This window comes from Mirounga leonina, unplaced genomic scaffold, assembly GCF_011800145.1.
Source record: "Mirounga leonina isolate KUSES-001 unplaced genomic scaffold, KU_Mleo_1.0 Mir_201, whole genome shotgun sequence".
In the NCBI taxonomy this organism is placed as follows: Eukaryota; Metazoa; Chordata; class Mammalia; order Carnivora; family Phocidae; genus Mirounga; species Mirounga leonina.
The window spans coordinates 11,610,368-11,623,713 of NW_023270504.1; the positions used below are offsets into that span (position 1 = coordinate 11,610,368).

A 13,346-nucleotide genomic window follows, 5' to 3' on the forward strand; every position below is an offset into this window, starting at 1 on the left:
AACCCCTAAATTCTCTTTCATCAGTTTTATATCCTACAAGCAGGTACACTCACCTTGACATTTTCTTCCTCCTTCCTGCAGTGCTTTCCTTTCGTTCTATCTGCACATCCCAAATTCTACCTAACTTGCAAGCTTTAGCTCAATTTTTTCCTACAGAAAATCATACTAGGATCACTGGAGCTTCCTCTTTCATATCGATAGCAGTGACTACCCATTATACTAACACAGATATGGTGATATCTCATCATAATCACAGATGTTTTCCCTCCCAAAGATATGTGAAAATATGTACAGCACATGTGTGGGGATATAGCATGTATATGAAAAGTTTGGTGTAGGAAAATAACTGAAAACATGTAAATTAAAATCCTCCCCAACTTTTTCCCAGTCTGATAACCTGAAGTATATGAAAATATAGAAATGCATGAATTTATACAAATATAAATTCAGCAATGAAAAGTTCCTACTAAGTATATGCCATCCAGGGGGAATTTCCAGGGGGAATCTTTAGATTTAGAACATTTTGTGTTTCTAAATATAGTCATAAAATGCATTTTAAATTAATTCCTTTTAACATAAACCTAAAGCTTTTATACTTAACAGTGATAAAAGATTAATTTTCAGGGATAAAATGGATGCTTTTCAATTATTCATAGCCAAAGACAAAAAAAAAACCAAATTATTGAGCTTCTTATTCCTAAAGCTCAAGTATACAATGGAAATAACAAAGGCTTTTAAATGATTAAAAAAAACATTTTAAATCTTAGTTCTCTGTGTTTTACTGTGATCTTGGTAAGTTACTTTCTCCATTTGTAAACTGGGAATAACCTAAGTGACAGGATTCTTGTGGAGGAAAAAAAAGAGATGAGATTTATAAAGCACCTTGTACTACATCAGGTCTTACTCTAAGCCACAAGTATTATTTCTTTTCTTATTTTCCTTAAGGAATTAAGGAAAGGGTCATCTCTTCTCCTTCCTCCAGTAATAAAGAAAAACAAAGAACAAGGTCAGAAAAGGGTTAAAAAATGTTGTTCCTACTCCCAGGTGAACTTCTCTAGAGAAAAACTACAAACCAAAAAAAAAAAAAACAATTCTAAAAGTATCATTTCAAAGTTATATATGTTGTTCCATTAGTTAAGCCCTGGATTTTACCTGCAAATTCATTGAAATGATTTCCAATATCATATGCCAGGTAGTTGTATCCAGAATATTCATAATCAATGAACTGTACATCACCTATGTGAGACACAAAAACAAAGACATAAGAAATCATATATAAGATCAGAAAATCCCTATGCTATTTGTAATTAAATAGCTTCCAAAATTTTGTCTCATTGTATGTGCTTGGTTACATGCACTTCTGAGACAATACAGGGTAAGGCTGTGAATTTTATGGCAATGAGCTTTACAAAATTCAAATTACATATTGTCAACAGCTTCTTTGTGAACATTAATGTCCACTATATTAAAGTCAAAATAATCATTCTCCAAATTCAAACAAAAGCAAAATATCCCTTTCACCACAAGGGGGCATCAGTTACTTAAAAATTCAAGTTTAATTAGAAATGAATAGTTAATCTTTGGAAATTAATAACCTGTGCAATTTTAACAAAGTATGATACTCCAAAAGTAAACTGACAAGCTATTTTACATATACAAATCAAATATAAACTTTAAAAGATGAATTCTGTGAACCCTGCAGTTATGCTATGATACTTGATCAACTTAATATCCCTAATTTAAGAAATTGGTTGCTATAAACTCGTATTTTCCTGCAATGTTACGTAAATAAGATTTCCAATAGCATACCTGAGCAGCATTAAGGTGGTTGTTTTATCTTTTAAAAAGAACAAAGGTAAAATTGCTTATTGTAAACTTTTTTTTAATTTGAGAAATTTTTACGTAAGCTAGATTCCTATTCTAAACTAATGCTAAATATATATGCATATTTCATTCCTTTTTTTCCAAAGACAATCCTGTTCCACCTGCCCAAGGAACATACTCCTGCTCAGGAACATTCATTTTTGAGTACTAAGTATTATAGAGGGTTTGTCTCAACAAAGATACAGGTCTTTTAAAAGAGAGATAAGAGAAAAAGTTTAAGAGAGAGAGAAAGTTAGAGACATTAAAAAAATAAAAATAAAAATGGGTCACTGGCAACACCAGGCATCACAAACTCAAAGGCTTACGGGGCCATACAGTTAAAATGGATACACAAACAGAGATGGCTGTAAAAACAGTTCCTAAGCAGCTTATATCTAGAAAATGCATAGCAAATGCCTAGTTACACTTTTAAACGTCAAACTGAAGTAACAAAACAAACTCCTGGTCTACACACACTGGCATTTCCTAAATAAAAGAGCTTTTGATCCTGATACAGATATATATGTTTAATTTAGGAATATATGTTGATCATATCCAAATTCAGAAAAAGAGAATTACATGACACAAAAATATCATGGCAAATGGAATATTCTACATAAAAGCAAAAAAAATTTTAATGTAATTGCATTTAATATGTAATTCTAAACTTGTATAAATAAGTCTAGAGTAAATTAAGTAAGCATCTCCAGAGTATCAAAACCCCAGTTATCAAAATCTACATGCATACTGACAAAATATATTTAAGGTTTTAAAATGCTGGTGAATACAATAAATCACTGCAATTGAACCACCACAAGTATCATAGTCTTGAATTCAAAAAACTATCCCACAGTCTTAAAGTTAACCAAATCACTTTACTAAATTGCAGAATGGGAAGTGAGAACATGTTTTAGAGTTTGTTCTGGGAATAAAAGGGTGAAAACCACCATCATGATAAAATACTCTGCAGCCATGAAAAAAATTTTCATTTTCAAAAATTATTTGATGACCAGGAGAATTACAGATGTTATATGAAAAAAAGATATAAAATAGTAAACACAGTGATCCAAATTATTAAAATAGTATGCCTGGAGAGAGAGGAAATAACATATAATGCATAGGGGGGAAAAGATGAATGGAAATTAACCAAAACAATACGTTTCAACTGGTTTCATTACAGGTGATAGACAAGTGACCTTTTTTCCCTTGTATTTTAAATTATTTACAATAAACATTACTTTTAGGAGGGAAAAAAACGACAGTTTAAAAAGATTAAGATGAATTCTCTAAACAAAATTGTCAATAGATAAGAGACTAATAAACACAATAATTTGGGATATACCTATCCAACCAGCCTTATGAAATCAGGATTCAAGAAAATTCAACAGGTTGCACAACTGAGCCAACCAAAACAGTTTTAATACACAGTTTTTTAAAATCGTAGCTGTTGATCACTTTAACTCTTTAAACACAAATTCTTGTAGAGCTCATATTAACTGTTACATGCCAATAAAAATACACAGCCCAGTCCTGAAGCTTACTTTTGCCACATAAACAAAAGCTTCAATTTCAATTTTCAAAATTATATTTAGAATTTGGCAAATACAGTTAAAATGGCAGGTAAAAATGCCTGCTTGTAAATACAATTTAAATAAAGCATAGATCATTTTAACAAAAGTTAAAATCTGTTTCAGTATGAAAATTTTAGCAATGACTTTTTGTAGTAGCATTAATTCATTAAAACTAGCCTTTATTTTTAAATGCAATGTTGAGTTTATAAATAATGAAATTTAAAAAATAAGAAAATGAAGCTAACAAGATACAGATGAGGCTGTTACCAGGCTCCGTGCATGTGAACAAGTGATGCGATAAACCTCCAGTCAGTGCGTTTAAGAAGCACGGGGTGCGCCGCCACATGGCAGCAACAATGGCATACCTAATCTGTAGCAGATGAAGAAAATTTGGCAAACTCACATTTTACAAGACACAAAGCTTAAAAGGAAAATTTAAAAAAAAAAAAATCTGCATTAACTATTCTTTTTTCAAACTATTGCAAACAAAGTGGAACTCAACCTTAAATTTAATCTTCTGCAACAAAATAAAATTAAAGAGTCCTACTTCACTTATTTTGGGTGCCAGAAAAATCAAATTACTGGAAAATGCTTTCCTACTAACAGAAAATACACTGAACTTTCTTCTTGTACAAATTTAAATTCTGATTTCTAAAATTTCCCATTGTTTAGAGGAACATCCACATCACTATTAAGAATTAATAGCTCAGATGGCATGACTATCTTGTTAATTCTTTAAGACGTGAATTTTTAATTGAGGTTTCAAGGGTGGAAAAAAAATGATACTCCTTAAAATTTTTTACAAAATTTTATGTGTATGTTAATTTTCTGAGGACATTCTCAATTTTCCAGATTCTCAAGGGATCCCTGACCTCTAAAAGAGTAAAGCAGCACTGCTTTAAGGGCAAAGCCTATATATTATTTATCTTTATATAATTAGCACACTGACTACACATAATGGGTAAATCATAAGATTAATGAATAAAATAACCTGGATTTTTCAAAAGCTACATTTTTCTTTTCATTAATTTCCTGCAAAGCTTCACAGAAATGAAATCCACACATTATTGAGTTTAATTGTTCAAATCTCAGTGTAGTTGAAAACAGTCGGCCAATTTTTGAAGTACTTTAAAACCCAAAAAATTAGTTTATTTAACTAAGCCTATAAAATTCATATGCTACATTTGTTTGGATCCCCTTATTTTGTTGTTAAGGAGAAAAGGATAAAAATAAAAAGCAAAATAACCAATATGAGAACTTGAAAACCTTTTCGAGTCACTCTACTTGCTCTGCAGCATTAGGTAAGACAGAAAGAGGACAAAGAGAAAAAATAACCACAATTACACTACTGTTAGCAAATTGCTTTTTCTCTTATACAGAGAAAGGGAATATTCTGCTCTGAGAAACTTTCCCTTCATCCCTCACTCTGGCGTCAAGTAGTACCTGTGTATACCTTCACCACAGCACTCATCATTCTGAATGTAAATATCAGTTTCATGATCTGACTCCTCCACTACATGTAATATGGCTTCCCGGAAGGACAATAGGTCCCTTTCATCTTTAATCATGCAAGCCACAGAGTAATCTCTAGCACACAGTAAGTATTAAAATGCTTATCAATGGAAGTTTTTGCATAGAATGCTGAGACACAGTGATAACACACATTATTTAAATGGGTGGTAGGGAAGAAGGAATAAGCATTAAACACTAAAAACAAAGTATGGCATTTCTGACATTCTTATCCACGTATATGCTTGAACATATAGTGGGAATGAACATATGAGTAAATAAAGAAAAAACACTAAACTAGTAACTATTTTAGGCAGCTCTTCCTTAAGAGTTTAGTTAATAGTTTAGGCTTTTACAGTCCATTTAAGCTTTTAATAACCTGATTTAAGGATATTTTATTTGATGCTAAATAGTAATCTAGAATACAAGTTAAAACAAGGTTAAGACTATCCTTCATAAAATACAGGTCACCAAATACAAAAATAAATTTGTATTTACTTAAATTTTTAAAACAAAACCAACAATAACAAAAAAAACTATGTCATTAAAATATCAATGGAACAACCAAACCACAATATCTTTGAATAATAACTAGAGTGGGTAAGATTTAGAGCCAACTGAGTGATTGAGAATGGTGCCTCACACATTTTCTATTTACAGTGTGTAAACTCTAAAGAAAACCCTGGTTTACACTGTAATTCCCATAAAAAGCTTCCTTTTTTCTTCCACTCATATGTGTTTCTTTAAATAGCTGAAAATCAGCATCTTGTATTTTACTGACAGGGAAAATAATCAATGACTGCCATTACCGAAATTTAAAGTTCTATATTAGATCTTTATATAAACTTTTAATGAAGAAATGGGGAGAGAGAAAGAAATGAAACAGCTACCAATAAACATTCAGACAGAGCACCAAGACATGAGAAAACATACTCAAAAGCTTTAGCAATTACTTCTAACATGGCAGCAGTTAAAGGGTTAGTTGAAATTATATTAGAACTGAAGTCAGTCTATAAGCAATATTACAATTTGTTCTACTTAATATAAATTCTTTTTTAAATTAATGATTAATTTAAAAGATGACTCACAGATCTGGAAGCAAGAACACTGCTTCCGGTTCTCTTATTATGTAATAAATTCTATCATCATATCATTAAGTATTCTTTCCTTACCTTTTTAAGATGTCATTTCACTGAAGGCAAGGAAATGGGGCCGCTGTTTACCAACCACCTAATTCCTGGCACTAACTTTTCAAAAATCTTGACAGCTACCACATTACCTTCAGAAAGGAAGCTCACTCTTCTCCCATATTCCTGTGTCCTATCAACTGACATGGTGAGAACAGGTAGAGGCAGTATTTCTTCCTGTGATGCCTACCATCTCCTGTAACATTCCCAGGTACAGAAGCCTATAAACTGCAGGTGCTCACAGTCTTTGTGTATGTGTGTGTGTATAAATATGTACTTATATATTCATACACACATATATACATTTTTAAACTTTACTCACTCAAGTTATAGTTAAGATAAAATCTGTAAGCTGTACTTAAAGACAAACTGAATTGTCATCTCATACCTATGAGCCATAATTCCCCTAGCTATAAGACATAGTCAACCACTGGCTTATAGTAACTATTTTCACTTTTTCAGAATCAAGCACATTGTAAAATGCATCCTGCAAACATAATAAAGGGGTTGGCAAACTATATATGCTCAGGCCAAATCCAGCCCACTGTGTGGTTTTGTAAATAGTGTGGAACACAGTCACACACATTTATTAATGTATTATCTATGGCTGTTTTTGTGCTACAACAGAGTTGAACAGTTGCAACAGAGACTGTAATATTGTACACAAAGCCTAAAATATATACTATCTACACCTTACAGAAAAAGTTTGCCAACCCCATTATAATAGCAGCAGCTGTGAGCTGCTAAGTACCTACTCCAATGCTATATACTTTATATACATGATCTAAAATTTTGTCAGCAACCATCTGAAGTAGATATTACCTCTAAGTTAGAAATAAAGCAAATTAAAAGTTCTAGATTATCAAAAAGTATAAGCACTGCATGGAAACATGTTAAACATGCAGATTCCTAAGCCCATTTACGGAAATTCTTGTTCAGTTAGTCTTAGATGGGACCCCAAAACCTACATTTTTTTCCAAGTACCCTGGGTGATTCTGGTGCAGAAAGTCAGGATCAAATATAAACACTTAATAAAGAGATAAAATGCAGATGCCTGGCTGGCTCAATCAGTGGGGCATGTGACTTTAGATCTCGCAGTTGTAAATTCAAGCCCCACGTTGAGTGTAAGAGATTACTTAACGATAGAATCTTTAAAAAAAAAAAAAAAGATAATTTATCTAGTATCACCTACTTCTGTATGTGATTAAGCAGGGATGTGAACCTAAGTGTGCCTGGTTCCAACATGTACATTCTTTCTAACTTCTCTTAGTTGTAACTAAGCTCTAATACATCTGCTTTTACAAGTTACTTAGGAAAAAAAAAAAAAAGAGTGACTTAGAAATGTTTAACCTGGTGACAATAAACAAAATCTAAGTTATTATGGTTGAAAATTACATACGAAGACTATAAGTTGATCCAGTATAAATTCATGAAGTTTAACTAAAATCTGCACTTCTGAGAAATGAAGGGTCTGAAACATACTACAGAGAGATACTAACCTTGATGATGTTAAAGCCAATCCCTTAGCTTTCATCTTATTATGTTTACATATTTTTAACTCAAATGGGTACAAATTAGTGAAGTCCTGAACTCAAGTCACACGAATGACTTAACAAGTGATAACAAATTAAACACATCTGTGAATATAATATGCAGCTTAATCACTTGTTCTATGTAGAAATTGTTTTAACCTCCAAAGACTTCACCCTTGGCTTTTAGATACTGTAACAAGTTAACCAGTTAAGGTAAAGAACTTTTGCAGTCCCTATTTCTAATTTTAATTATCCTCCTTGACATTGCAGCTGTAAGTACTAATGCTACAATCTTTTTGTTCATTAAATTTACTAAATTTATAGAGTTTACAATTTTTTAAGCACAAGGAATGGTATCTTCTCCTTATAACTAAAGGCAAATATGTCATAGTTATATTACTTCAAAACCATTAGCTCCTAATTTGAAAGTTAGATAATACACAGAACAAAGCTCTTGCCACACTCTCATGAGTTTTAGATTCTTACATGAACATTCCAACCGTATTTTCTTAATGCTATGTATCAACTAATCACATAGCAATTGATTCTTTTTTTTAATGGATGCCATAAAGTCCAAACTTGCCTTCCTAAAAGACACTATAAAACCACTGGTAAGGAAAAATAACAGAACATATCCATAACACACAAATAGAACCACAAAGACAAGAAAAAACAAATGGTACACAATAGACTTCTTGAAGAAAGGAAAACTCTAAAAAAAATATCAAAATAGTTACATTTATTGAACTGTGAAATTCATTCTTCTGTGTAGGGAAGAAAAATTAGACACAAAAATATGATTTAGGTAACTTGGTAAAATAAGCAAATGATAGTCTTGAAATCTTAAGAGTCAAACTGAAACAGAAAGATTTTGTTTGAAAATATGAGAACTTTTCATATCACTGATAAACAATTTAGATAGGCAACTGATTAAAAGTAAAAATGCATTTTTTTAATACCTAAGACAAAGTAATCTGATTTTTTTGGTCCCTTATATTTTAGTTTTATAAGTTTGCTCTGTGAAATGAATATGCAAAAGAAACTTATAAAATAAAAATATGAAAAGCTAAAATATATTCCAAAGGAAATAACAGATTCTCTTTGATTAACTTGCAGTTAAAAATAAAGCTGAGTGTCCACTTCAAACGTAAGATGAAGTCCCTCACTTGAAATTCCATTATATAGAATGTGTTATTTGGTCTTGCTCTGAACTTAAAAAAGCTAATACATCACTTTAATGTATAACTAATACTTCTGTCTCACAAATGGCATTGAGATTTGGTTACTAGTATATAAAGTAATATATACATAGCAATTAGAAAAGATAAATGGACAATAAATAATAAAGGACACTGTCAAGTACTCCATGGTTTAGGATACACCTTAAGTTTTTTTTAAAAAAATGCTTCCACACAAAGACTTCACAATATTCAAAATAAAGATGTCAGCTCAATGTATTTTTAAGAAATAGAATCTCTAATCCATACTAAAATATAAGATATAAAAGGTGCTCAAACATGTTTTTACTAATATGTGCTTCAGTCTACCATCCTTGACAGTGCTCTTTGGTTGATTTTCTTCAAGTTAAAGTCAGTTACAAATATTAACAGCCTTTGCATTAGAACAGTCTCAACTTAAAATCTATTAAGAATGGTCATGATAGTAATTTCAGAGAATTATGACCATTAAATCAGAATTGTTTGGCTTTAGTATCTTCACAAAAACACAATCTTGATTGAAAATAATCTTCCAACTATAATGACTATACTCAAAACTGGTTTCCTTTAAAATGCAAGTTTCATAGTTTCAAACTTTTTGAATTAATAATCCTTCAACCAAAATTATATTTTCAAATTTCAATTTAGCATTGAAGGGGCATCTATGTTTTAGCAACCAAACCTCAAACCACTTTATCCAATAATATAATACAACCAATGTCTCTTAAATATGGAAACAGAGAATTTGAATACAGCAAGATATGATCACAGAAAACATTTCACCAAAATGTATCACTATCTATACCTCAAAAAATGTTAAAACTATTTACCAAAGCTTCTTGATTACTACTTTAATAGATATAAATTTCAACCAGTACAAGTAACATTTCCTCCACCTGTGGCTCTCTTAGCATCAAAATATCGAACAAATCAGAATAAACAGGTAATAGAAAACCTGAAGACAAATTTGTTTCTAATACTGCTGTCCTTCCCAATACTGAGAAAATTCTATACTTATTAAGAGCAGTGCAATGTCAGTTGGTTTTTCAATAACCCCCATTATAAGCAGGTACATTTTCAAACCATGAATTACCAAATAGGTTTCACAGTTAAATTTAAAAACAAAGTCATTTTATCATTTTTCATTTAAAATTCTTAACAAGAACCAAACTTTCTAAGAAACATATTTTATACAAATATATAAAGAATATATATTCCTAATTTAGCACAGTTACCATGACTTTATAACATAAAAGAAAATCTTTAAAGACTTCATGAATGTTTTTAATCCTTATATCTGAATTAAATTTACTGATACAAAGATCAAAGGACCATTAAGAACATCAAAGAAATCAACTTTACTTACTGCTAAGGTCAGATACCTACCTTGTTTCTCATTGTAGATTATATTCTTACACAATAGGTCATTATGGCAAAGCACAACAGGTGAGCCCAGGTTGGAAAGCATCTCCTTCATCCAAGTCATTTCTTCCTGAAGAATCTGAGAGCTTGGGATATCACTTAAGAACCTTTTAGTTTAAAAAAAAAAAAAAAAAAACAGTTATATATTGTTTATATTAATGACTTTTTTCAAGTTTAAAGATTAAAATCTATTTTTAGTAAATTCTTTTCATTCAATTGCATAGACTCCTGAATTAAAACAAGCCAATTACTATAAAAGTCGGAATAAAGGAAAATCTTTACTTAATGAGCTGAATATGAATAAAATGAAACTAAGCAAGTTAAAATGCAGGACAGAAAAGCAAAAAATCTATTATTACAAAATTGGGGAAGGAAAGTCATATATATACTTAATAGCTAACATTTACTAAGCACTATTCTAAATGTTTTACATTTATCTCCAAGACACAAAGAGTTTAATAAAAAGAGGCTTAAGTATATTTAAGTTATAAAGACAGTTTATTAAAGAACTAAAACATCTATTTCAAGCTTTGAAGGGTGAATGCAGTACAAGTCAGCTAAATTTATCTATCGAAGTCAACAGACATGATCTACTATTGATAAACCTAATCAATTCTATGATAATCATCAGACATTATCTTTGACAATCATATCATAGAATACTCCATTATCTATTATAGAAATTGTCTCAGAGTAGTGAGACTGGGAAGTATGGTAGGTAGAGTGGCAAACAGGATTGGAGATCATGGCTTTTTAATTCTACACTCTTCTGTCCTATTTATTACACTATATTTATATTCATTTGATAAAAATAAAATGAAACAAAATAGAGTGCTACCACTCATTCCTCAATAGCACCATCTGGCTTACAAAATTGCTGTTTATGCTTTCTCTTCCCTTAACACTTTAAGCCTAGCTTTCTTCATTCTTTCTCTACAGTCTCTCAAATCATAGCCTTACTTTTCCATTTTATAATATAATAAAGATTCTCTATCAATGAACTTAACTTTAATGAATTTGCCTATTCAGGTGGTTGCTGCTGTATTTTCCCACTACTGTATTCTTCTCTACACACAGCTACCAAAAGTAATCTTTATACATTCTTTTCAAGATGGTGTTATGGTTCAAAAGTCTATTTAAAAGATACAGAGCTGAATAGAAATGATAGAACTGAAAGGACTGAACATGGTAATTACAATCACATACAAACAAAAAGGAATAGAATATGAAACAGATTTTTAATATATTTTTTTAAATTTTATTTATTTGACAGAGAGAGAGACAGTGAGAGAGGGAACACAAGCGGGGGGAGTGGGAGAGGGAGAAGCAGGCTTCCTACTGAGCGGAAAGCCCGATGTGGGGCTCAATCCCAGGACCTTGGGACCACAACCTGAGCCGAAGGCAGACGCTTAACGACTGAGCCACCCAGGCGCGCCCAGATTTTTAATATTTTAATTGTTTTTAATGTTTTAGTTGTATATTACCTATTAGGGCAGGGTGCTTTTTGCACGCTGTTCTACATACTTTGTATATAATAACTCAACCCTCATAAAAAACTCTAAAAGGTAAATATACTACTCTTATTATTTCCATTTTACTTTTGCCCAAGGTTACACAGCAGAACGGTTAACTGGCAGAATTAAGGCTTCATCCTAGGCAGTCTGGCTCCAGAGTCTTGTACTCTTAACCCACACAATACAATACTGCCTCTGAACTCTGCATTATCTTAAAAAATCAAGAAAATCAGGGGTGCCTGGGTGGCTCAGTCGTTAAGCATCTGCCTTCAGCTCAGGTCATGATCCCAGGGTCCTGGAATCGAGCCCCCACATCAGGCTCGTTGCTCGGCAAGAAGCCTGCTTCTACCTCTCCCACTCCCCCTGCTTGTGTCCCCTCTCTCACTGTGTCTCTCTGTCAAATAAATAAATAAAATCTTTAAAAAAAAAAAAAGTCAAGAAAATCATACATTAACTACTGCCATGTATTTCATTAAATTTTTCACTAAATTTTTTCAATAAAATAGTTATTTCAAAAGAGGATTTTGTGGTTTTTTGCTGTCATTTCTTGAGTATTTAGCACATTGGACACATTTACAGATGTTTGCCTATCCCAGTTAAAAGGGTATACTATCCCCGGGCGCCTGGGTGGCTCAGTTGGTTAAGCGACTGCCTTCGGCTCAGGTCATGATCCTGGAGTCCCGGGATCGAGTCCCGCGTCGGGCTACCTGCTCAGCGGGGAGTCTGCTTCTCCCTCTCCCGCTCCCCCCTCTTGTGCTCTTTCTCTCTCTCACTCTCTCTCTCAAATAAATAAATAAAGTCTTTATAAAAAAAAAAAAAAGGGTATACTATCCCTATCAAATTCAAAGTTTGACAAACTACCTGCAAATAAAAACACATACACTGAGTGAATCAAACTAATCTCTGAAATAATAACTCAACAGAACAATACAGCTATTTTTCTCTAATGAATTATAATAAGTAAAAAGAAACAAGAAAAACTCTATAGGTCCTGCCTGTCTCTACTGTTCTTAAAATGAAAAATTCCTGAATACATGTTGGGAGTATGATTTAGATATAAAGGAGAAAAGAGAATTCCTAATTTTTGTACTAGTAGTAATCACTATAAAAACATGTTCATATAATTTAGATTCTAAATGCTAAGTTACAATTTTTTTTTTTTTTTAAGATTTCATTTATTTATTTGACAGAGAGAGACACAGCAAGAGAGGGAACAGCAGACTCCCCATGGAGCAGGGAGCCTGATGCGGGGCTCGATCCCAGGACCCTGGGATCATGACCTGAGCTGAAGGCAGACGCTTAACGACTGAGCCACCCAGGTGCCCCAGGTTACAATTTTTTTAATAAAAAATAATAAAATACCTTACTTGGAGCCTGGGGAGTCAGTTTTACAAAAGCTGAGTAAGACTCCAGTAATTGAATTTTCAACCTCATTATCTAGGACCTGTATAGTCTCAGTAAACTAAGACAATCCAACCTTTTTCACACTCTAATATTACTATACTGTCCCAATGCAAATCTCAAGGCCTAT

At 32.1% G+C, this 13,346-nt stretch overlaps 1 protein-coding gene across 1 annotated transcript in view; it reads right to left on the minus strand.

Moving 5' to 3' along the window:
* The window catches only part of ETNK1 (ethanolamine kinase 1), a 59,466-nt gene that overhangs the window by 13,026 nt on the left and 33,094 nt on the right, over positions 1 to 13,346 (minus strand). Inside the window, exons 4-5 of the mRNA XM_035028075.1 lie at positions 10,266 to 10,408; positions 1,153 to 1,236 (exon numbers count right to left, since the gene is read on the minus strand). Coding sequence (XP_034883966.1) covers positions 1,153 to 1,236; positions 10,266 to 10,408 — 227 coding nt within the window. The remainder of the gene's footprint in view (positions 1 to 1,152; positions 1,237 to 10,265; positions 10,409 to 13,346) is intronic.